The sequence below is a fragment of the Candoia aspera genome, chromosome 5, assembly GCF_035149785.1.
Source record: "Candoia aspera isolate rCanAsp1 chromosome 5, rCanAsp1.hap2, whole genome shotgun sequence".
Classification (NCBI taxonomy): domain Eukaryota; kingdom Metazoa; phylum Chordata; class Lepidosauria; order Squamata; family Boidae; genus Candoia; species Candoia aspera.
This window is the reverse complement of record NC_086157.1, coordinates 35368999-35396003: the sequence shown is the minus strand read 5'-3', so window position 1 is coordinate 35396003 and position 27005 is coordinate 35368999. Positions and strand designations below refer to the sequence as shown.

Below are 27005 nucleotides of genomic sequence, written 5' to 3'. Positions count from 1 at the left end.
CATGAAGACCTCTTAATTGAACATTAAGGAGCATAATCTACCATGCCAGCCCAGTGCAGGTTGATAAATAGACTTTTTTTACTTCTGAATTGAAGGCTGAGAGAGAATGACTGGCCCAAAGTCACCCAGCTGGCCTCCATGTCTAAAGGAGGACTAAGTGTTCCAGCATCTATGCTCCTGGTCCAGCACCTTCACCACTATACTACACTATTATGTGCTGGGATGAAGACAAAGACTTCTGTTACAGCTGCTTTTTTTCAGATCTCAAAGATGGTAGATGGTGGTATAAGGTTTTTTCTTGCTATTTTCCTTTTGAGGTTGAGTTCTACCTGATGCTTGGAAAGGTATAGTGTCCTACTGTGGAAACTGACCTGTTGCTAAACAGATTTCTCTATTCTTCAAAACAGCATCTTGCTTTTGATAATCTGCCATATAAAACATGTGTATGCATATATTTACTTACTTAGTTCAGTTGCTAGATCTCCATAGCCTCTAAGTGGCTTACATAATGCCATAATATTCTTCACAAAGGACACCTAAACAGTGCACCATGACAGTGATGCCCAATTTCTTTAATGGGTTCCCTAGTTTTTATGGCCTTTTGGAAGCCCAAAATGTTGAAGGATGATTGGATGTCTCAGGATAGTCTGATCTATAGAAGGGGACCATCACTGGAAAACTCCCCCTCTGAGTCCTTGTAGATGGTAGTCCCTCACAATCTCTCTTGGACTAATCCCTTTAAATACATACAGGTTTTTTTGGCAAGAGTATGAAAATTGTTTGCCACTATCTTCTTCCAGGACATAGTTTAACTTCCTAGTCTAGTCCATAGCCCCTGATATTCTTCCTAGTTTCTCATCCATTTCTAGCTCAGACAAATTTAGCCAGGTCCTCCCACCAGCTGAGGCAGTGAGAATATATGCTAATGCTTCTCCAATTACTGTAGCTTGTATCATAGCAGTGACTTATTCAGAGTTGAGTGTTGCAAATAAAAAGAGTAATTTACTCATTAGTTGGTTTATTTTGTTATAATGTTTGCATTCACCAGTAACAGTATTCCCTGAGGAGCTTACTACAATAAAGCATAGACACACAGTATAAAACTAACAGAACAGTAAAAAGGCAAGCCCAAATTTTAGAACATAAATAAAAATCTAAATTGTATCCACCATCAGTACAAATATGCAATGCATCCAACACCGGTCTGTTTTTTAAAACAAATCTTCACCTGGTAGATGGTGACCCAAAACATGTTTACAGAAGGCATCAGAAGAGTGTCTTTGGGATGGACTTTCCATGACTAGAATGACAGCACTGAAGTTGACTTCATGGCTGACTGAAAACAGTTAGGTAGCAAGGGCAAAAATCATTCATTCATTCATTCATTCATTCATTTTAAAATATATAGCTCACCCTTTTAGCATGCATGTCTGCTTTCTGGCACAGAGGATGCAGTCTGCTAAAGTATTTCATGCTTTCCATTTATTTAGTGTCTTCCATGTCTAATGCAGCAGCAAATGAAAAAAAAACACCCTTGCACCTCTGACAGAGAGCAACTTTGAAGTCTCTAAGTATGACTAATTTATGACAGATGATCATTTTACCAAATGCAACAGTCTGAATTAAAGATACCACTTGCAAGAAAAAATAAATTTGCAAATAAAAATCACTTGAAAATACTGTATCAGCTGAAATCTCATGCGTTGGTGGTGCTATGTAATTAAATCAGACCCAATTTTATTCTCAAGATTTTTTTATTACTTATTTTTTAATTTATTTGAATTTATTTGCTGCACTGGGACACTGAATGCTGGGAGCGGGGAATAGTCCTTCTTAATTAATTATCTATTTAAGGCTATGATGGACAGGGAATCTCACTGCAGAGCATCTGGTGCACTGCCACAGCTGGTGTAAAGGGCAGTGGCAATACGCATCTTTGCAGAGAGCCAAGGATGAAATGTCTTGTTTTTTTTCCCCTGTGCAGGTCCTATACAACATATTCATTGACTTTACCCAGATGCATAAATATGAAACAATTGAACCCGTTGACATCCTGGCTGGCTTTGCTCGCTTTTTCGTAGTCAGTCTTGGGGGGCTGCTCTTCGGCATTGTCTTTGGATTTGTGGCAGCTTTTATGACTCGATTCACCCAAAACATTTCTTCCATTGAACCTCTCCTGGTCTTCATGTTCAGTTACCTGTCCTATTTAGCCGCAGAAACACTTTACATATCTGGCATTCTGGCGTAAGTAGAACTTGCAATGTTGATTTTTGCAGCTGCCGCCCTCTTATTAACTTATCATTTCCTAGTTTTACACCCTTGAGTAGTTGCCTCAGGTGATAAGAAAGAATGTTTGAGGAACCACAGGACTTTAGTCACCGTGCAGTAATTAAACAAAGTTTAAATTAATACTTTTAATTTAATTAAATTAATACTTTAATTAAGTATTTAATTAAATACTTTTAGGTATTTCCCTCCTTTGATAATAATGAACTCAGTGTACAGTACTGAATTGCATCTTTATTAAGTGCTGCTTATATCAAAGCCAGGCATATCATCATACTAGATGCTTATTCTCATACTGGAGTGATTTCTACTGTTGATCAAGTTTCAAGATAAAATCATGGGAAAATGGTTGCAGAGTTCCATTTATCCAAAGTATATTATCATGAACAGTCTTTTGGATCCATAGCAGAATCCTAGCTTTTTTGGGGCCAAGGACCATACTTAAGACTGCTAATAGTGTATAGGGCAAAATGCTAGGACAAAACCATTTTTTAATTTGTTTCATTTAAACAATTAAAAACAAAACATAGACAATATGATTACTATTCTTTTTTCACGTATTTAACAATTTTCCTTCATTGTTACATTAAATATGACAAGTTGGTAACAATTTTGGGAGATCTCCTGGAGTTGGTGTCAGGGTATCAAAGGATATGTGTGTTAAGTTGTTCATCTTCTGCTAAAGAGTGGACCAAATTAATTGTGGCAACTAGCCCTTCCCTTGCAGTGGACAAGCCAGAGACTGGCTTCCCATTAAGATAGCTGCATCATCAGCAATGGATGGCAATAGCAGATAATCTTCTCTGCTCTGGTGAAACAGAATTATTGTAATAGCTCATTCTTCCTTCTTGGCCACTTTCTGGAGCCTCTCCAGCCTCTAATCCTCCCTACCCTACACAATGATACACAGCTATACAATATTACAATATGTCAGGTACTCTATTCTTCATCTGATTGTCTCATGTTTTATTTTCTCTTAAAATTTATTTTCTCTTGGTTTCTAAGTACCTTGAAAACTTTATGTTAAGGGGCACCAAAGAATGGCCATAAATAAATACACTAATCAAGATTTTATGCTCCAGACTTCTGTTGGCCTCCAGGTGTGACACAAAAACTATTTAGAGAATTCTTAACTAGAAAGTCCTTAAGTGGTAACTTTCCCACATCTGGAGATCAGAGGATTAGGGAAGGCTGCTCTACTACACTTGATCTTAGCCAAAAGACTGAAAAGCAATTAAGTCCTGGAAGCTGTATCTTGGAGGATATGAGTTCTATCGCCCTCTAGTTTTCAAGTTTTCTTTTCTAGAAGACACATAATAATTACCTGACCATAGAGCATGCTCAATCCATGCTATATTTTTGAGGGAATAGGGATTAACTCCCCAGTGTGTGCTTTGTTTGTTTCAATGGATGTCGATTTCTGCAAATCTCCATGTTGCTTCAGGCATGTTGACAACTTCTTGTTGTTTCTCATTGTTCTTTTTTGGCACCAGTTCTGTATGTATGGATAAATTAATTTCCCTTGATAAAGGAAGACATCTTATAATTAAATATGCATCTTATAATTAATCTAAATGCACAGGTGGGCATTAGCAGCAAGAACTGGCACAAAGTAGCATGAATTCTTAACCTTTCCTACCTCTACTTATTTCTCATAAATCTCCCTAAAATAATCCTCCTGGTGCTACAGATCAATTTCTCTGTCCTATCCAGAATAAGAAGTTATTATAATTAAATTTTGGGTGGCACTTTCAGGACAGCATTGTTGCTCCCTGATTCTTCCTTGCAAGTTCCTCCAGACCAACATTAGCATTACAGATGTGTTGCTTTTATTATATATGATTCTCATCTAAAGTCATTTCCGGATAATGGGTTTGTGATTAGTAGCTATTCTAACATGATACCAAAGCCAGCTTCCATAAACAAGATCTTGATGCCCCAGACGGCTTGTTGCTTGTACCATCCCAATCCAAATCAGTAGTGTTATATTTTCAGGTTAACTGGTCATAGCTCAGAAGAGGTATATTGTGTATTCAAAAAACCCCAGGTTCAACTCTGGGGATAGTTGAAATTTTTTTAAAAAAATGTTACCCTGGAATGCTGCAGCTAGTCAGTGTATGACAGCAACAGATAAACTCCAACTTCTGACTGAAGCCATAAAATAACCCTCACGATGACTGTAGAAATCTGTCATTTAATAGACAGGACTTCTCTTTTCATTCTCCACTGTTTCCAATGGTTCATACTCCTTTTCTTCAATGTTTATGACTCAACAGGATTACAGCATGTGCAGTGACAATGAAGAAATATGTGGAGGCCAATGTTTCTCAAAATTCCTACATAACCATAAAATACTTCATGAAAATGCTGAGCAGTGTCAGTGAGACCCTGATCTTTGTGTTCATGGGAGTGTCTACAGTTGGCCGGAACCATGAGTGGAACTGGGCTTTCATTGGCTTCACCCTCCTCTTCTGCATGCTTTGGAGGGCACTAAGTAAGTTACACTTGTGGTCTCACTGGAAACAAACTGGGTGGATAAAAGACTTTGAACAGTGTTAGCTGAGACAGACAGAAAGAGGGAGAGAATGTAAAACAGAGAGAGAAATGTTGGAACTTTTCAGACCTGACTGGTCTAACCAGTTTAACAAGGACTTCAGGTGTGTTATGTTGGCCAAGACAGATTGAGGCATAATTTACTTTGCTGAAAGAAAGTATTACCTATAGAACTCCTCTGGATATATTGCTTAAGGCAGGATAAGCAGGCTTCAGGCTAGAGGTATATATTTTGTTTTCGTTAGACTCTAGCGATCCACTGACCAGAGAGTCATCTGCAAAACAGTGGCTCAGAGTCCCAAGTATTAAGAAACAGGATGCTTCTAAGCACAAGCTGCTCAGCCAAGGAATTTGTGACCAACAGGCTCAGCATTTCTCCTCACAGACCTCCATTCCTCATTTCCCCCCATGTATACTTCTTTAGCATGGCATTTCTTGGGGAAAATCTTGTTACCTATTTCAGAACACTAATTGTGGGGAAAGTCTTACAACCCACAGATGGATCAGTATTCCTCTGTTTGGCTTAAGGAAATTAAACTGAGAATGAAAACAATTTTCATCTTCTTCATCATCTTCTTCATCATCACCACCACCACCACCACCATCATCATCGTACTGTTAAAACTCCAGAATATGAATTTAGGTTAAGGTTAGAAAAAATGCTATGGTCTGCCTACATGTACAATAATATTTTTAGAACCCTATGTGACAGTGAACATGGGATTAAAGTTGTATAATGAAAAAGTACTCAAAGTTTTACAAAAACTGCTTCCAGTTTGAGAGGAGTAGTTGAGATTTGGTTTGGCCTGATGTGACAAGTTGATGGAAGAGAAAAGCATCAACAGGAGAGGGTATGGTCTCACCAAGAACCAAATGATTCAGAGAATTGAAAATGTCCTTTAAACTAAGAATAGGACTGCAAAACATAATGTATCTTCTAGTTGAGTCATTCCTTAGGGCATAAACTTACAAACAGTGATATATTTATGTTTGACAATGCATTGAATATATATCTTTTTAATAATAGATATTGATGTAATTAAAAAGGAAATATTGTGTAACTTGGATGCACATGTAACTGAATATACATAAAATATTGTTATAAGTAGCTTAGAAAGTTGTGGTTCTGTCATATCTTAAATGCAAAATAAAATTATAGCTCTCTGGAGTTGTCAAATCTCTGTGAAAAGACCATGATACCTTCAGAACTACTTAGTGGGTAAATGCTTTTTTTTGGTTATGGGCCCAGTTCCTAGCCTCCACATATGGATCGAATACATGGAATGCATGTATGTGAATGGAATATCTCAAAATGAAACTTCTAACAGTGTCATGAGTAGCAACCCTCTCCCTCATATTGTGAGGTTTGAGCCTGCTTCTGACTCTGAAAATGAAACTCATCAGCAAGGACTTGGAGAATTAAAACCAAGAAGTGACTCAGCAGAGCGGGAGAAATCGCAGATGCTGATTGGACAAACACTGGAGGGAGATTTGAAGCCTCCAATCAGTGCTTGAGAGAGGAGAGCAGAGAAGCGCATGAAAGAAAAAGAAGCCCGATTGGCTGCTAAAGAAAAATGGCATGAAAAGGAGCAAATAAAAAGGCAGGTGTGCCAAGAGCAAGCTGCTGGAGACAACCAATCCTTTGAGCTCACAGCACCTGTGGAAGAGTCCTTACCAGTTTTGGAAGCCTTGCCTGTAGCCAGCGTGGAACCAGTGCCAGCACCTTCTGCCATCATGGACCTGCTTTCTGCACAAGCTCTCCTTGCCGTCCCTGCTGAGCACAGCCTCAGGTCCAGCTCCAAGCCTCACCGCGTCACTCCAGTGTGCCTCCAGATCTCAGCCTTGCCTAGACACTCCAGTCCAGTCCAGTCTTGTCTCCAGATCCAAGTCTTGCCTAGATACTCCAGCCCAGCCTTGCCTAGCCTCTGTGTACCAGCCTGGTCCAGCCTGTGTGCCAGGGTGCAAATCTGAGTGTCCAGCCTCTCCTTTGCCACGCACTCTAGCTCCTTCCAGTCTTATAGCTTCAATCGGAGGATTGGCCAAGTTCTGCCTCGCTGTCTTGCCATGGTCTGACCCTGCAGTGTTGCCTGAGTGTCCCTTGCCACCTGGGTGGACTTGATTGATTTACAATCTAATCTATTGCAAAGACTTTTGTTATTGTAAATAGTTAATTCAATGAAGAATTTTATTAGTAAATCTGTCCAGCCATCTCATAGTCTGAACAGGACACATATTCTGATATTGAAAAGATAGAATCTTTAGACATTATGGTCAATATTTTTGAAGATGCTGAGCTATCTTAACACGAAGTTCTCAGACTTCTTTTCGAGGATTTAAACAGATCTAAGTGTCATGAGAGCCAGTTTGGCCTAGTGGTTAAGGCACAAGGCTAGAAACTGGGAGACTGTGAGTTCTAGTCCTACCTCAGGCACAAGCCAACTGGGTGACCTTGGGCCAGTCATTCTGTCTCAGCCCTAGGAAGCAGGCAATGGCAAACCACTTCTGAAATCTTGCCAAGAAAACTGCAGGGACTTGTCCAGGCAGTGGCCAGGAGTCAAGACAGACTCAAAGGTACCAAAAAAACAAAAAACAAAAAAAAAAGTGTGAAGTCAATACTATAGAACTAGCTTTCCCACCTAAGCTATTCTACTAATATATTCCCTATGTTCAGGTACTGTACCACTGTATAGTACTCTTTGTTTAGCTAGGATAGTTTGTACAACATAAATGTTTCCATTTCTGTTTTATTAGTGGTTAAGTTTTTTATTTGTTTCCTAGGTGTGTTCTTACTGTTCTCCATTTGCAACAAGTTCCGGACTTACAAATTTACTCTTAAGGATCAACTTATTGTTATTTACAGTGGGCTAAGAGGAGCCAGCAGCTTCTCCCTTGCATTTTTGCTTCCTACAACTCTCTTCCCTAGAAAGAAGATGTTTATCACCTCTACTATTGTGGTGATATATTTTACTGTTTTCATTCAGGTAAGGAGAATATTTAATCACAAAGCATCAGTGGGTCTTGTGGACCTTAAAACAGATTTTCATTGGATGGGTGTTTCCCCTGGAGATCTTCCTCATTCATTCATCTAACTTGTTCTGGTGTTCTTACAAATGTGGCATCCTGAATTTGTGCACATAAGTAAATGCATCATACTGGTAAAAAATGGCTTCTTTAAATACCAGGTCCTTTTTCTTCCGAGAAGCTATTTTGGCATGTCAAGTAGTCAGGAGGTAGAATTACACTAGCTCTCAAATGGTACAGGCATCTCCATTTATCTAAGATTATACTGTTTAGTTACACAGTTTAATGGTTGGATTAACTTTGTATCACTTTCTTCTATCTTTATTTCAAATGAAGGGCATCACCATTAGACCACTGGTAAAATACCTAGATGTTAAGAAGACCAATAAAAAAGAATCCATCAATGAAGAAATTCATGTTCGAGTAAGATGAATTTTAAAATATTAATTGACAGTAGGAACATAGGAAGATTATAAATTATTGCCTGCTATTACTGGTTTTGGGTCTCCAGAGTTCTAGGGATAGCTATCCATTCCTAATTTTGTGTTTGCAGCTGGGATCAGCTACCTCGAAACATGTGCTCTACTATTTTAAAAACTTGAGTCTTGATAAACTAATGGTTCTTTTGACCTTTAGGATTCCCTCTGTTTCTTCATGGCTGATGGGAACAGCTGCAGCCTTGATTTAATGTAGTCTTTCAGGACCTTTCTCCCATTTTATTTTGATTTAGTGTTTGGGGGCAGAAGCAAGGGATAGGAAAGGGCTATTTCAGCTCATGCAATGTTTAATATGTTGAGATTTTGGAAGAATTATGATTTGATCATGCTGATGCCAAAGAAAACCACAGTGCTAAGGGTCATGCTTGATTCTGACTTTTACCCATATGATAGTCAAAGAATATCATAGGATAAATACTTTTGTTTATTACCCTGAGGTTATGTTCGTATGCATACATATTTAGGGAATGCTGTATGGAACACAGCACTTCAGAATAATTATTATTTGTGGGTTTTGATTTAGTATATCCAACATTATAATCAAGGTAATATAAGATAAATGCTAAGAGTTTCCATTATTTCTATTTGCACCATTCTGTTTTGAAATAAACTGTCTTATCCTTATATTAGGACACAAGAAATATTTTAATTCATAATAAAATCTTATATATCTATAGTTGATGGATCATTTAAAAGCTGGAATTGAAGATATGTGTGGACACTGGAGTCATTATCAACTGAGAGACAAGTAAGTATATGTCTATCACTGTTAGGCAAAATAAAATAAATATGGTTGTTATGAGGATATAATGAAATGGCTTAAGTTTATTTTCTTCTTCCTACTAAGAATCTGCCCTATTTTCTTTGTTGTGAATTCATTTTGATATGCTGTCTTCCCGCTATTTCCCAACCAGTGACAATTACTGGTTGGATGGGCTGGCTATTTCTGCTGGCGTTCTCCTAATATTCTGTGTGCAGTCAACTTATAAAGTGTGCTGTTTTTACCTTAAAGCTTCTTTTCTTCAGGCCTTTGTTACCTCTTGTAGGTCCACCCCTCCCCCATTTTATACATTAAATCTTAGCAATCATTTCTTATTCCCACATTTAAACTTTCCTCTACCCATTCCATTCAAGTGTGTTCTCCTGCCAGGATGCTGATGACCATGATGCTCCACTGCTTTGACTCATGATTGACTATGGGATAATAAGATGTGATGAGGCCCCAGTCTCTTCACATTCTATGCCACTGACCAGATATGGTTGGTTCATCTGCCTTTAGGGCTGCTTTCTCACCCACAGAGCAAGACTCATCCACACATTTTTGCTTCTTCTGCCAATTTGATTATACATAAGACTAAATATTTCCTATTGCCCACAGGAAGTAAAATTGAACCAATAAACACTTTGCACTGAGCTTACTAGATGAGTTTAAACATCTGAAGCTAGAAAGTGCACACTTATTCAGATTTATCCAGACTTAAATCTCAGTTCATTGAAAAATCACACCCAAATAAATCTGTTTTGCTTCAGAATGAGTGAGAATTAGTGGGAATTGTCTCTGAATTGTATTCATAAGTATAACACAGCTGTGTTCTAAAACTTTATAAAATCACTAGTCAGAGATAAAGAAACTGGGAAAACTAAAGAAGGCATAAGCAACGTTGATTTAATTTAAAGCAGAATGGGTTGGAATATATTGTCATTCAGCATGTGAATATGTCATTTTTCAGTTCTTCCAAATCCTCTATTTAAATTATTAAACTATATTTCTTTTTTATTTATTTTTCTTTGATTTTCATGTATTGATCAATAAGCAGAAGTTTATTGTCATATTATTGAATGACAATGGCTGTTATGACCTGTCAATATACTGAATTTGTGTAAAAGAATTCTGGATTTTACCTTTTCCTCACAGTCAAAAGCGTGCTCACTCTTTCACCCTTTTTCTCCCATAACAGCAGATTGCCATTTTCTTATCAGTTTAACACAAGATATATTGTAGCAGACCACACCCTTTATGCTGCTGCTTTTTGGTTTTTGAAAAATGTAGGGATTCTTTCGATTTATAAAGTAATTAATACAGGAACAATGCATGACATTTTGATTATTGCTCTTAACCAGATTTAAGAAGTTTGACAATAATTTTCTAAAGAAGATCCTACTGCACAAACATCAGCCTAAATCCAGCCTTGTTTCTTTATACAAGAAACTGGAAATCAAACAAGTTGTTGAAATGGTAGAAAGTGGGGCCATGACACCTAGGACTTCTAAATCATCTTCTCTGTGAGTATGTTAAGAGCCATTTGTCAGAACATTGCAAATATTTTGATTAATGAAGGGATATATTGAGAATGGGCAGCATATGGCTCTCCAGATATTTTTAACTCCATTAATCCCAGTCAACATGGCTGTTGGTGAGGAATAATGGCTTTTGTGGCAGTTTAGCAACTGAAGACCACATCTGGACGGCACATTTGATAGATAACTGATAAACAAACAGTAATTTGTAGCTGAATATGTGAATTGATGCTACTGAAAAAGATCAGTGTCTGAAATTATATTCCGATTATAGAACTTGATGGTGCTAAGATATTGTCCTTAGACCAAAGTGAGAGCCTTCATTAGTATTTATATTAAGCCTTTTGCAAGCCTCCATAAACCAGTTATTCCCAGCCTGGTACACTTCAGATGTTGATGCACAATTACCATCAGTAGGTATCTGCAGGGAGGACCAGCAGAATGATAACGATGTTGTGGCATCATGCTGCAAGTTCCAGCCCTTTGGGACATTCATGTGACATTGCAACAGAATGAGTGGGGCCTGCATCATGACATTGCTTTTGTCTAACTCCCTGCAGACACAGACAATTCCCATCATCTCCCAACTCAGGACAAAATGAGAGACCTGTGTGATCCATGTCTCCCAAAGAACTTTGAGGCAAAATAGTTCTGGATTCTAATAAATTCTTTGTTAAAAGCCACACCAGTAATGTGCAATGAAAGACAGAGCAAATCCTTCTTTCTCTGAGCTGATTGCATTATGGTCCTTTTCAAGGAAGCAAGTGATTAGTATGAGTAATATCTTTTACACAGTCTAGAGTAGATATCCATAGAAAAAGACTATTACATAATAAAACACAATTTAGAAAATGCAAATAAAACTGGAATGCATTCAAATCAAAGAAGTGTTTTTGGAGAGAGGTTTAATTTATTCTGTGTTTGATGTATGAGAAATAGCAAACAGCCCTTTATTGAAAGCGTTGCAAACATTTAAAACTGCTTTAGACTAAGGTGGTCCATCTGTGATAATCTTGTCCATATTTCGGTATTGTCTAAACTGGTTGCTGACAGGTGAGGTGAGGAATCTCCTCTCTTCCTTTTCGGCCCCCTCCCCTATTGTCCTGAAATGTGCTGCTTCTCCAAAGCTAATGGCAATAGAGAACTGCATCAGGATCACTCCAGCTAATGATTTTTTATCTTTCCCAGATTACAGGATCTGGGAAAAAGGCATTTGCTTCTATCAGCAAACTCTGATGAATTTATGTGTTTGAGACTTTTCCTTTTTGGAATGAAGATGCACTACTAATTTTTTTTTTAAAGTACCATACAGAAAGAAGTAGAAAGCTGAGGTCTATCAGATTTAGGCTGCAAAAATACAGATGCCTACTAGACATGGCAGCAAGGAGAAATAAGAAAATATTAGCTCTTTGCTTCTATCTCAAGGTTAACTGGGTTTATGCAGCCTAGACCTGGTAGCCCTATCTTAGATTAAGTAGAATGAACAAAACTTTGTCCAGTTCTTCAGAGTGTGGTGAGAAGTTAGAGAGGTGGCATACATTCCTGTATTTGCATAATCTCTGACCTATTTGAATGGAATAAGCTTGCACATGACACGGAGACGCACAATTCAGTTTACACAGGCCCACATTATACTGCTGGCTTGCAGATTTTATCTGAACACAAAGTGCATGATGTTGATTGAACGGATGTTTCCATGAACATATATTAAATTCATTTTTCAAGCAATATAGTACAATAAAATCTGAAAATCTGTAACAGTCCTTAATAACTGAGTTGCTTTTGTACTCTGAAGATTACACAGCCATGTATGTACATGCTTATACACACACTCAATCTCCTTTTAAAAGAATACATAATACATTTGAAATTGTCATGGTAAGAATAGATTGCTAGAGAAAAATTAGAGTCCACTTTAAAAGAAAATATCACTGAAGTAATCATTTTTATATAGCTATAAGATCTCCACTACACCTGGCATTTAAACTGTAGAGCATAATGACCAGGAAAGCTTTTCAATAAAAAAAAAAGGCTTGTTAGCTGATTTCCTTTGTTTTACTTGGAAGTAGATTTGTATTATAAGTTGCATAACACATAAGCATATCTGTAAAAGGAGTGGACAGAAACTATGCCTTTTTTCCCTTAAGGAACTCTTATCAAGTTCCTTGGTTAATAGCTAACCTCATGAATGGATTTCCTCTTTTTGTCTTTGTGTTTTAGCCAACTGACACATGAGTTTCATATAATGATAGCAGAGTTGTACTCACTGCTCACCCGAAACTTTGTTTCCAGACAAGCCTTCACAATTACATTGATTCAAACACATTTTGTGAATCCCTGATGTTGACAACTTCTATTTGTCACCTTCCAGTTTTTTGTACTGCTAAATATCTATTAAAGAATCAAAAATACTTCCAGGAAACTCCTGTCTAGAAGCATTGTAAGAATACTATACAGTAATAGTATTCTACCTTGAAGGTTGGCCTAAGCTAGAAAGTTTTGCTCACTGAAACAAAGGACAATATGGTGCTTTCCTTCTTATCCCAAATATACCATTCTGGACTGGCAGAGTTATTCAACTTCAACATTTGAGACAGCAGGAATAGAGGACACAGTATAGGCTAACTCATGATGCTATCTAGTATCTTGCTGCTTCTCTATGTTGTCCAATATCTCTCCATCTCTACTTAGTGGCAAGGCTGGCCCTGTTTAAAGAAAAAGTTTGAAGTTTTATTCTTTAGCATATGAAATGGTAGGTTTGAGATAACAAGACTAAAATGGTAGACTAATTTGTTTTTCTTGAAAAATAAATGAACCTGGACACTATCTAGAACTTTGGTTGTCAACCAGTCATATCTTAGGTTCTACCAAGTTGCTTTAAGAACTTGGGTCTTACCATGGTAGATATAAACATATCTGTTTAGAGGCATTCTGTTATTATATAAGTTTTAAACATTCAAAGTTTCAGCGAGTTACTTTATTTCCCAATTAGACTACTTCTAAATTACATTTGTGGTATAAGTAGCATTGGCTGAAAATCTTGGATCTAGAAGAGCTATGAAACATTTTGTATTTGCTTATAATGTCCAAGATATCTGGTGGTGTAATTTGAATTTTATTAATTCAGTAGATTTTTTAAAAATTGAGTTTAAGGTTTTTCCCCCCCTTTATTTGCACCACTGATCCCTCAGGCTGAATCACCAATTAAATGAGCTGCATTTAAAATTTGCTCAACATTTAGTAATTCTAATATGTTGACATACACCCTTCAAGAAACATTTCTGTGTGTTCTACAGGCATTAATACAGTATGTTGATTTTATATGAATTTCTTCTTAACACTTTACAATTCTTTAAAAGTGTTTTATTTTTTACTAGGAAGATTGCTGTCGCTGATACTAATAATACTCATATATTTACATATGCAGCTTGCAAAGAAATTGAGCAGTTTGTTCCACTGATTTACAAATGACTTCTTGCCATCCTTTGTTATAAGGCAACTAACTCACAGTTAACAATCACTGATAATAGAATGTATGTGAAACTACTGTGGTGAAATAATGGTTGGACTTTTAGCTTAGTCAAAATAATGTTCGTCTTTATATCTGTTTGCAGGAGGTACAGGAATCAAAGAGTTCAGAAACTTTCCCCTAAAGATGTGGAATCTATGCAGAATATGCTGGCACATAATCTGTATCAAGTGCGGCAAAGGGTGTGTGTTTTTAATTCTGATAACATGTTCCATAGTTACGTAACAAAAGATCATGTTTGAACTATTTCAAACCTTAGCAAAAGTCAGCAAAGGCAGAACTCAGTACTAGCTGTGAGTTATTGTAGCTGAAGCACAAAATAACATTAAGGAAAGATTAGGTCGGTTTTTTTTAATGAATTCATTCTAACACTTCTGGTGTGTCTTTGTAGGACAGTCATAATCACTGTCACTGAAACCTGAACTTGCAGAACATACTTCATAGCAAAAAGGGAGAGTTCAGTCTGCCATGTCCCCACCAGAAGTCAGTCGTGAATTATCTTTTAATGAACTTTAATGCATGGCCTTTATTGTATCAGGCAAGTGAGTTAGGAAAAAAGGGGCTGGAAAGGAAAAGAAATGGAACATGATCTAAAGGTGAGCACTAGGTGGCAGGCGCCCCTTATTTTAAACCCTTCAATGATAAAAGAGTCATTTGGTTTAGTTTCTAGGTGGTAGCTGTATGTATTATATGGTAGACTGTGGCAGCAAAGAATCTGGTTGGGTCTGGTTGCACGTTAAAGACTAACATGGATTTTACAGCATGCATTAGCCCCAAAGACTCAACTATAACACATTGGTTAGCTTTTGAAGTAACACATGACTCCTTAATTACTGTCTTTGTTAAAATGCATTAAAACAGAATTGCCAAGTAGTTTCAACACTTAAAACTTGATTTTAAATATGTAGAAATTGGCACTGGCAGTAGCTGTAACAATCACTGATGTGCAAGAAAAAAAAATTAAAAGAGAACTGTCCAATACATTACTGTGGCACAAATTTTTGTGAGCGGTGATGTAAAATCTTTCCTGAAAGAGTTATATTTAATGAATAGAAGTGACTGTATTATTCTGTTTAAATACATCTGTTAATATGTAAGGGGCCATACAACTCTTTTATCATAATTTGAGTTTGTCAATTTGCAATTTAAAAAAAAGGAGTCTTTTGGGGTGTAATCCTGTATTCCGTACAAATGGACAGCAAAAATGGAGAACTATTCCTACAGGAACATAGTTACTATTGTTCACTGCATGTATAATTGCTTCCACACTTGTTCGAGCATTATGTTGCCCAGAGGAGCCATTCGCTGCAGACCAGATCTTCCAAGATCTGGTTTTGCCCACCCATCTTTCAAGATCACAACAAGAATCTGAAGAAATAGGCTCAGCCTTAAACTCATGTGATAGTAAATGTCCCAGGACATGAAGCTAATGGACAATGATGATGATGATGTATTTATTTATTTAATCATGTTTGTATATCCACTCATCTCACATAGTGACTCTGGGTGGCATAGGTAATAAAACAAATACGTTAAAAAAATCATTAAAACAACCAATTTAAATTAAGATAAAAACAAAATTAAAAAACAAAACAAAATGGCCACACAGACACAGCATTTAATTAACTCTCAGACAGCCATTTAGCAGGCTCCACACTATCAAGGGACCCCTAAGTAGTTGACAGAACCATGTTTTAAGGGCCTTTTGGAAGGCCAATGGGGTTGGGGCCAGCCTCACCTCAGGGGGAATATTCCACAGAGAGGGTGCCAGGGCAGAAAAGCCTTTCCTCCTAGGTCCCACCCAACTAAACTCCCTGGCTGACGGGACCCGCAACATGCTTCTCTGGCCAGACCTGATTATCATTAGTATATTATACAGGTGTAACAACAGAGACAAGAGCACCCATTTAAGAAGGCTGCAATATTTTATTTATGAGTTCTGGATTTAAGAAGTAGTGTATTTCTGTAACTACCAAGATGAAGTCAGAGTAAAGTAAAAATAGCAATATTTTAATGCACACCTACCCATACACATAATTTTTTGTTTCTGTCCAGGATTTTACACTGCCATGTTCCAAGATTGTCCATCCACTTCCACTCCCCTGTTTTTCCCCTGTCTGCTCTCCAGTATGCTAAAACCTCTGGGTATGGTCAATTGTCCCTGGAGTTAATCTCTGTCCCAAATGTGTCCTTTTAATTCTGGGTGTTTAGACTTTGGCTAATGTGGGAATTTCCTCCAAGGTGTAAAGTTCTGACACAGTTGACTCAATAAAGTTCTGACTCATGCATCCAGATGAAATGCAGATTTCAGATTTATTGATGATGTGTACAGATTAAAGCAAAAATCCATGACTAAAAACAATTCTCACACAGGCTATCAAATAAAAAGCACACAGACATGTCAGAACCCCCTTCATATTTCATCCTCCCTTTCCCTCAACAGTTCAGCATTCCAACTCTACCCATCTCCGCCTAGTACGACCTTGGACCCTACCATTATATGAAACATAATTCTTTCTCACCCTCAGCATCTCTCCCCATGCATTGCTTCGATGGCAGAGAACACAATCGAACGATTTAATTATTCTTTGAGTGTGGGTTGGGTGGCTGGAAGCATTCATGGAAGAATTAGAGAACCAACACCCTTTCTTGCAAAGACACCATGCCATGTTGGCTACAATGGAATTCACACTTGGACAAGGGTACCTATTTTCTAAAAGCACATTATTAGAAGGTGGCCATTTTACATGCACTGTTTGGGAGTTAACAGTGAGGAAGATCAAGTGATGCATTTCTCATTTCAGACACTATCGTACAACAGATACAACCTTGCCTCAGAAAGAAGTGAAGAGCAGGCCAAAGAAATCCTCATCCGACATCAACACAGCATGCGGCAGGCCACGAGGAAAGGTTACAGCTTACCTTGGGGAGGGCAGGTACTACTTTGCTGAAGCTTCTGCAAAAATAAATTGAACTTGAGAGAAGCTATCTAATGACTGGATAAAAATATCAAAATAACAATACAGCATGGGAAATTCTAGGAATTGGACCCATGCTGGCTGGGGAACCCATGCTGGCTAGGGAATTCTGAGAGGTGGAGGCCACACGTCTTAAAGTCCCCAAGGTTGAGAAACACTAGGCTAACGTATACAAGGCAATGTATGGAATGGTGTACGGACATGAGTGAGAGCAAGGCTTTAAAGGTTTGGAGAGAGAATGGAGCTAGTATAAACTACTGTCAGCTATGTTTCCCCTTTGTTTCTTAACTCAGCCCTTGAACTTCTTGGCTTATATTTCTAACTCTTTTTCTTTGTTCTGCATGATTTTGCTTGCCCTCAAAGGAGATGCTATGGAGACAACATATCGAAGTATCCTGTATACTACTGTTTCTTAGCACTTGGCGTAGCCAAGGAATGTTTCTCTCCTCCTCTGCAGTCCTATTACTGTGCACCAATCCAGCTTTGGGTGGCAGAGATGATATAGGCTGTTCTATGAGAATTCTCCTTGGTTTTTTAAAAAGGAATTAACACAATAATATTAGTGTCATAGTAAGGAATGTTCAGTCAGAAAGCATTTTAATAGATTTTTTTTTTAAAATTCTCAAAATGTTATAAAATGGCATTTCTTCTTAAAAATCTCATCTTCAGTAAATAGGAAACCAAGTTTGCAACAATGTAGAACACAATACTGTTGGAAAGGAGTGTTATCTTTTGCCATCTGGAACTTTAACCAGGCATGGGACTTGTGACTCTCCAGATACTGGAGCTGCTATAGTTCAATCCTTAGAGGTTCATAGCTGCTCCATTTTGCTTTGAAATAACCAATTAAAGAGGAAATGAAGCTTCTATAGTGTTTTCTATCTGTACTTCTACATGCTTTCTTTCACTCACAGTAGAATCAGCAGTAGAAGTTCTGCCATTAGAAAAGTTGTGAGGAATTGGATTTAATCATTGGTATTATTCCAATAGTTCAAAGCATATTGTTTGCAGAAGTGTCAAATCCAATACTTCTGGGATTCCCAACCTTTCTTGTATGTCTACAGTTACATAATCAGTGAAATATTGAGGACCACCATCTAAACCAGAGATTGGCAAAGCAGTGTTTGCAGGTACCTTGGTGTATATTACCCTCCCCGCACACATACTAATGGTGGTTGCAGTATCCCAGCATTTAATAATTAATTTCATTTAATTGTTTTGGGCCTGCATCTTTGAGGAAGACATTTCTAGATTAGTCTTCAAGATATAGGTTGAGGAATAGTCAAAGAAGTTAAGGAACAATTGTATATGTTAGGAATTTAATCCTCTGGAAGAGATGCTTCTGCAATATGTGTGATTCCCATGTATGAATAATTTTTTATTGGTTAAGTGCTACTAAGTTTGGTGGGCATCTTCTTTATAGGAAAGTAGTGTGAGGAAAATAAGTTTTCAGAGTTTTCAGGAATGGTCTCGCTTAAACCAAATTGCAACATAAGGAATGTGCTATAGCCTTGAAGCAGGCTTCTCACCCCAGTCTTATCAGGACATTCCCACAGCAACCCATGAATCTCTGTATTCAAGAAGTTTGCTCCCTCCCTTCTTCACACTAAGACAATGGCTTTCTTCAGAGTAGATAAGTAGGACAGGCAGTAACTTGAGATCTATTGCTTATGAATGTGTATGTATGTCTGCATCATCATATGAATATGTATGCTTATATTATTTCCTTTTCTGTAATGTATAAATATCAGTGCATTTCTTTTGTCTGCAAGGGAGGCACCCAGGATCTCGGTGAGGACCCCTCCGGTGCTCACTGTATCAATAAAGACTTCAGTCAGCCTTGATTATTTGCTTTGGGTTTGCTGGATGAATATCTCTAATAGTGGATATGAACTCTTTGGAGGGCAGGAGAACATATCTTTAGTTGTAGAGTCTACAACAGAGGCTCTTGAGTATAAATCTGATCAATGGAGACATACAGATAGTCCTTGCCAAGCTACCATAATTGGGACCAGCAACTTCATCACTAAGCAACACGGTTGTTAAATGAGACACCATGTGACTGCAACAGACTTACAACCTCACTTCTGCTGCAGTCGTTAAGCAAATCACCCACAGTCGTTAAGCATGATGTCATGTGACCATGACTTGCAATTTTACTGCCAGCTTTTCCATTGACTCTGCTTGTTGGAAGCTGGCTGTGAAGTGTGCAAACGGTGATCACGTGACTGTGGAATGCTGCAATGGTAATAAACGCCCAGCAGTTGCGAAGTACCCGAATCTTGATCACATGACTGTGGGGACACCACAACGGTCTTAAGTGCGAGGATAAGTTGTAAAGCTTTTCAGTGCTGTTGTAACTTCAAACAGTTGCTAACCAGGGCAGTCATTAAGTCATTTTGTTTATGATGGTTCATTGGAAGCAGTAGTTGTGAAAGTGAATGAAACTGTTTATGTCCTGTCTTTATTTTTTTTTAAATGAATCTTTATTTATTTAATAATATCTTACAATACAAAAAAGAGAAAAAGAGAGAAGAAAAAGAAAAAAAGGGAGGAGGAGAAAAAGAAAAGAGAGAAAATGAAATATATATATATAAAATTTAAAAAGAATAAAATGAAAAATAAATAAATAGAAAGATTTGGGTTTCCAACTTTCTAGATGGTACAGTTTAATATCCTAGCGTATTATTATTATTTCCTTAATTCTCTAAATTGCCTTCATTAATTCTAATAAGAGATTATATAATTGAAATAATTTGCTATTTACATACTATATGTTCATATTAACTTTTTGAGTCCATTCCACATATTTAAAAAAGGGTGTCCAGTCCTTTTGAAAGTCTTCCATATTTTTATCGTTTAGTTGGTCCATTAGTTTTGCCATTTGTGCCAAGTTTAGGGATTTAAGTATCCATTCTTCCACAGATGGGATTAATTCTTCTTTCCACTTTGCGGCATAAGTAATTTGGGCTGAAGTAATCAAATACAGTAGAAGTTTTCCATAGTTTTTTTTCCAAATCTTTGTTCATAGAGCCCAATCCGGTGATGTATCAATGTTTACTGCCAACATTTTACAAATTATATTATGTATAGATGACCAATTTTTTTTCACTTTTTTACAGGTCCACCACATATGGTATAAAGTTCCAATTTCTTTTATGTCCTGTCTTTAGAGTTTGAAAGAGTTTTTTGTTTGTCAGGTTGTCTTTTGATTATGACAGCTGGATTGTTAACTTTGGAATGGATTGGGATGTCCAGATTGACAAACCAGTGATACTGATTTTTTTAAAATTGGGATTGATGGCAATCTACAAAGGAAGAGCGGGATGTAAAAACGATCTGGTGAATAAATGTAATTTAGTTTCTAAACACATTGTAGATACTGGATTTGTTTATTCACCTCTGTTGGGTCTGAGTGTAGTTACAGTAGGTACTTTGAATAATGAAAAAGTAGAGCATGCAGCTAAAGAGGAGTTGTATCTTGCTGATATGGATATTCCTTTGCTTTCATCTCCTTTGGAGATCAGATGCAGCCTTAGGTTAGAGATCACATAGCCAGGGGAGTTGAGACAAATCCAGAAGAGAATTTAGTTCTCCTCCTATGATTTGATTGATTTGCCTGCCTAGGCCAGGTGAGTCTTTTTTAAATCTGTTGAGTCATTTTGCCTTTAGGAGGAATTAATATCTTCAGAACTGGAAAGAATGCAGCATGATTATGAGATATAGATAGGAAAGAACAGTTAATCAGAACCATTGGAATTATTTTTTTATTATGCTAATAGCAAAAGAGAGCCAGTTTGGTGTAGCGATTAAGGCATCAGGCTAGAAACCAGGAGACTGGGAGTTCTAGCCCCACTTTGGGCACAAAGCCAGCTAGGTGACCTTGGGCCAGGCACTCTCTCTCAGCCCTGGGAAGGAAGCAATGGCAAACCACTTCTGAAAAACCTTGCTAAGAAAACTGCAGGGACTTTTCCAGGCAGTCTCTGAGAATCGGACATGACTGAACAGATTTAAAAAAAAAATGTTAGTGTTAATTGCACTAATTTCAAATTTCTTTTCTTTTCACATTTTTTCCTATAACCAGAGGTCAGATCATTCAAAATGGAACCCACACACACATTTCTGCAAATCAGTATCTCCTCTTCTTCTTTTTCTCTTTGTCTATAGGCTGCTATTAAAAACATGCGTTATTTGTCCCTTCCCTTTGGTAATTCTCAACCAGTTAGAAGAGCAACTAGGACTGGTGATATTGATCCAGCAGGTAAGGTTTTTAATTAAAACAATAAAAGAAAATGGGAAATTACTGCTAATTCTTACTAATTTTGCTATTATCCATTTAATGTGCCAAATGATATGTACATTTCTTTGAAAGATGCTAGCTTGATCATATAATGAAAATGAAAGATTTACTCCAACCAACATTTTTTTTCAAAGAGCCCTAAAGCTAAATTTCTTTGAACCTGATAATTAAAGATGTCCGAAAACCCATCCTGTTTTTCATTGGCAACCAAAATTATTCACTAATTTCAGACCTGCTCATCTTGGAGGTTTTATCTTGCATGGTCCAGCAGTTGGCTCAATGCCCCAAAATGGTAATAATACAAATAAAATAGGTGAACCCTAGCTTGAATCACTGGACTCAGTATAGCCAAAGTTTTGCACAACCTGATTTAGTGAAAAAGATAATTTATTATGTATTTATTTAAATAATTTCTGTGACTCTGATCTCACATCAGTGACTCTGGGTGGCATACAACAGCCAGAAGCAATGACCCAGGTAAACAATGCATCCCAATCATAAAAACCACATCATAGAAGAGCTTGCATAACCTCCCAAATTGCCCAAATGCCTGAGCAAATGTAGAGAATGTTAAGATAAGGAATAATGCTAGACTTGACACTGGAAATGCATACAGTAGAGTTGGGCTGAAGTTTATCAGAAGATATCTATTGATGGCTTTCTCCAGTGTTGGTGCTCCTCTTAAACTTGAAGTTAAAGAATCTTAGCCGAGCCCAATTTCACTTGGACCAAATGTTACTATTTTAACAAATATCCATGAGGAACCATAGCTTCTTCATTACACTAGTTTTGTCCATTCATTAATAAAGATTCCTTTGGGTTAAAAAAGAAACTTGGAAAATATGGATAGGAGGTGGAAATGTAAAACTTGGTTTACATGGTACCAAAGAAGAGGAGATGCCTCCACAAAACATAGGGCAAAGGCAGAGATAGATCTGTATGGCTAAGTTATATTCATAAAGGCAAAGGTATAATAATTATAGTTTTAATAGAAATATACTGGGTTTCACTATGATAAGACTGTGACTAGGTAACCTGTTCTTTCATTCAACCTGCTGTACAATTGTTGGTTCCAATGGTTGAAGTGCTTTTCTAGAGCTCCTGTTTTCCTTTCTCATAATACATCAGACAGTCACTCATGCCCTGGTACATGGAACTGTGCTTGAAGACCACTTGGAAACTTCAACTGGTTCAGAATGCAATGGTATGGGCAGTGATGGGCATGCCTTGGTATGCTCATGTATCATCTCTGCTTCATGAAATGCACTGGTTGCTAGTGTGCTTCCGGGTGCAATTCAAGGTGCTGGTCACTACCTATAAAACACTATATGGCCTAAGGCCTGGTTACTTGAGGGACCACCTGCCTCCCATAGTATCTGCCTGGTGGATTCCATCTGGCAGAGTTGGTGCACTCTGGTTCCTTTGATTAAGCAATGCCTTCATTGGGACCCTGGAAGTGCACCTACTCTGTAGCAGCACCTGCATCTGGAATGAGTTGGCCCCCAAGATTCAAGTGGCCCCACCCTACTGGTATTTCAAATGGCCCTGAAGATGCGGCTCTTTGCCCAGGCCTTTGGTGAGGATGATTGACACCCTTTTCTTCTTTTCCTTTGTTCCCATCTGAGTTTGTTTTCTCTGCTGTCTTTGTTTCTTTTGTGTTGTTTTTGTGTTTTTTGCATTGTTGTTTTCTTTTTAAACTGTAAACTGTAAACTCTGTAAACTGCCCAGAGTCACTGTGAGTTGGGCAGCATATAAATTAAATAAATAAATAAATAAATAATCAACCTTTAAATCAGACCTGGATGGACAGGCATTCAAATAGGGCAGGGCTAACAACTCAAGGCCCTCTTTTAATGCAAGTTTTAATGAAGACACAAGAAAAATATTAAAAGTATAACTTCTTAACTCTCTTTATATTATACTAAATTAAACTCAGTGAGGGTTTTGTCTGGCTTTGTCCACTCTTTTTGGATCCCTTTTGGGGGTGTTGTCCCTCTGCCAAAAAAAAAATTGTGCATCCCTGAAATAGAAGTTCTGATGTTCCAGCAGAAGATTGATAGCTCTTGAAAACCAATGACTGTCCTCCGCAAATAGGACATGTGGCCACCATATAATTGACTTCAACTTCTTCTCCTCCAATAATAGCTATTTCTTCCTGAATTCAGGGTATGGTAGCAGTGACTCCGAGTCTGTCTTCATGATGCATAATTCAGAGACTGGACCAAGGTCACCTCAAAGGAAACACCAGCAGCCAGCAGAATTTCTTCCAATGCAGCAGATACATTCACAAACTAAACCAGCCAGTTTTACAAGGCAGAAAAGAATAAATCAACAGGATAAACGAGCCAGAATAGAAAAACCGCTCTTAGCTCCAAAGTCTCAACTGAATGCAGTGACTGAAACTGATACTCAGGAACTTGAGCCAGAGGATGAGGTCAACAGGGCCTCATGCCCTACAGCACCTGTTGTTGTATGGACAGCAGAAGGCAGAGGCAAAAACCATGTTTATCGATCCAAAAGACATTTCTCCCAAAGAAAAAAGTGAATTCCCACCCTCTCCATACACCATGATGACAATTTGCATTCCAAATGTTTCAGAACTTGTTGGCATAACTGGATAATTTCTGTATTCTCAGATGCTCTTGGCAAAATAAAAGGTTCAAATCAGGATTACCTTTAATCTGTCCCTTGCTATCTTAAATCTACTGTTTTCAGTAAAAAACAAACCCAGTCCCAATATTATGTTCAAATATATATTCCAAGTTCTAGAACATGTTCTTCTCTTTAAAAAGAGGCATTTCCCTTCTTCTACCTCATCTCAGGTGCTTAGATATAATCTCTTTAAATCTTAGGAAAAGTTTTTTTTTTAGCTTATAGTATTATTGTAAGTTGGTGGATGGTACTGGTAATATTATATTGGCTACACACCCTTTCCTTACTCTGCACTCGTTCTGGCCACTATATATAGCAGTTTGGAAAGCCCTAGTGAAATAAACTCATGAAGTCTTTGCTTTATCACAGAACACACACATACACATACACTTACGTCTGCCATCTTGTAAGTAAAGTAAGTGCAAGAGTCCCATTGAACACATGAGCATTTCACATTTTCTCCTTTGCAGGGTGGGGGAAATGAATAAATCTTTGTGACCAGATTGGCAAAGTTTACTTCTAAATGCAGATTTGTACTTTTCTTTGTATGGCCTAAAATCTCATATTTGTATTATAAATGTCTATACCAGTGTTTCTCAACCTTGACAATTTTAAGATGTCTGGACTTTAACTCCCAGAATTCCCCAGCCAACAGAAGTCCAAACATCTTAAAGATGCCAAGGTGGAGAAACACTGGTCTACAATGATCATGAAAATAACAGGAATGAGCTATTAAATAAAATTTGCCAGAATGAAGTTCATTGAGACACAGACACTTTCCAATTCTCTTTAAGAGGATGCCATACATACTCAAATCTTCATTCAGCAGTTCCAGTAGCTGGAAGAGGCTTCAATGCATGCATTGTACTTGTGCAGAAGCCTATTTTGATACTTCCAATAGCTGATTGGGAGTGTCAAGCTCCACTAACTGGTTGAATGTTATTCTTCATTGCTTCATGAAATAACTCTGATGGGGTACTTCTCTTGAACATTTTGGAATAGTTAGACTTTCAGAACTTTGCAAAGTCCTAATGTTAACAGAAGTAGCTCTATGTGCTTGATCTGTGAAAATGCATATAATTTTATAGCACTTGCTTAAGGGTATTATTTAATTTGTCTTGCATTATATACTGAACTGTAACTCTATTGCTTTGCAATATTTGTTGAGTAGTAGCATTAGTTGACTTGCACTTGTTATACTGCATAAGTTGAACCACTGTTTCAATGCACAGTGAAATAAGCTTGAATGTCATGTTCACCGTTTCAATGTGCCTGGTACATCGTAACGTTTCACATGTCATTAGCCAGATACGTGTTTGATCTCAGAAGGGAGGAAGATTCCTCGTTGGGAAGTTCTTATCTGTTGGCTGCTGGGTCGGAATGTATTTGGGTTATCTCATGTGTTCAAGGTTGCTTTCCCAGGATGGGCAGAAAACGGTTGCTGGGACCTGGGAGGGGGTGATTGTTATGGCTGGCAGGGGCAAGGGATTACGTTTGTAGCCGAGGGTTTTTAGTTTGTATTTGGTGCGCTTTTGATCATTCTCAGCTTTCTCTGTATCTGCCTTAAGATCCTTAATAAATCAGATTTCATTTAGCAACCTCTTGTGAGTTTGAGTATTTGGGATAGGCAACCATTACATAAAGCTGAGAATCTAAAACTTCAAACCCCGTGGGCCCCTTTCCAGGTAAAGACAGGTTTGTCCGATCCTGTGAGGGAGAGTGCCGGTGATGACCGATCCCGATGTGCTACTGGCGGAGAGTGAGGGGTCGAGTGAGGGAGAGCCCGATTCTACCGTGGTGCACCCCGACAGACCCCCCCTGGGCGAACTTTCAGCAATTCAGGAGGAGGCGAGTTCGGGGTCAGAAGGCGAAGCTGTGGGCATGAAAATCGTGCCAGAGACCACGGTAACCACCCCGGGTGAACTGGTCACCTGGGACGACAGTAGGGGGGACTTCTCGGAGGTGAGGGGTTCATCCTGGAGGCAGAGGTACCTGCTGTCACCCACGGTAGTTCAGGTGCCACCGAGGGGGGACTCCCCCACTCCAGACCGAATCCGGGTGCTGGAGTCGAAGATGGACTCTCTGGAACTTATCCTGCAGAAAATGAGCATGGACTTGAGTTCGCTGAAGGAAGTGCGGGAGGGGTCAAGCCAGCGGCATTCGACCCCTTCCTCCCAGGTGCAGTCCCCGGAACGGAGGAGGGCAGCCCGGCTGCGAGAGGGGGACCGGGCTCACTGAGTGGAACTAGCGTCGCTGCCCATTCCCGAGCGGAGGCGGGCGGGAGCTGTCAGAGCAGCTGAAACCCCAGTGGGGGGGCGCAGCCCGTCGGGCGGAGGATTGAGGGACTTTCCTGTCAAGTTTGACGGGGACCCGACAAAACTCTCGTTCTTCCTAACGAATGCCAAGGCGTACATGGAGGAGTGGGGGTCGCTTTTTCGATCGGAAAAAGCGAGGATCATCACCATTGCCACCAAGCTTAAGGGGAGGGCAGCGGACTGGTATGTACAGATGTGCCAGTCGGAAGCCCCTGAACTGGAGAAATTCGATGAATTCCTCTGGGCTCTACAGCATCATTTCAAGGATCCCTTAGCCAAGGAGCGGGCGAAGCGTGCCCTAAGAGAACTCAAGCAGGGATCGAGAACTGTGGCTGACTACCGGCTGGAGTTTAAAGCGCTGGCGGGGAAGGTGGAAGATTGGTCACAGGCAACTGTCATAGAGTTGTTCAAGGATGGTTTAAACACCGAAGTGCTGTGCTGGTCGTTGGGACGAGATGACCCTGACAGCTTGTACGAGTGGATCCAGCTCGCTGGAAAGGCTGAGCATGCCCATGAGGTGTTTGCGCAGAGACGAGCAACGAAGTCGGGGTGAGATGGAAAACCCACTCGCCCGTC

At 38.6% G+C, this 27005-nt stretch overlaps 1 protein-coding gene across 1 annotated transcript in view; it reads left to right on the top strand.

Moving 5' to 3' along the window:
• The window catches only part of SLC9A4 (solute carrier family 9 member A4), a 28068-nt gene extending 3942 nt beyond the window's left edge, over positions 1–24126 (top strand). The window contains exons 3-12 of the mRNA XM_063304357.1: positions 1985–2244; positions 4563–4780; positions 7618–7820; positions 8197–8283; positions 9035–9105; positions 10479–10640; positions 14270–14366; positions 16989–17120; positions 21330–21423; positions 23628–24126. Coding sequence (XP_063160427.1) covers positions 1985–2244; positions 4563–4780; positions 7618–7820; positions 8197–8283; positions 9035–9105; positions 10479–10640; positions 14270–14366; positions 16989–17120; positions 21330–21423; positions 23628–24007 — 1704 coding nt within the window. The 3' untranslated portion in view covers positions 24008–24126. The remainder of the gene's footprint in view (positions 1–1984; positions 2245–4562; positions 4781–7617; positions 7821–8196; positions 8284–9034; positions 9106–10478; positions 10641–14269; positions 14367–16988; positions 17121–21329; positions 21424–23627) is intronic.
• Positions 24127–27005: the final 2879 nt, after the last annotated feature.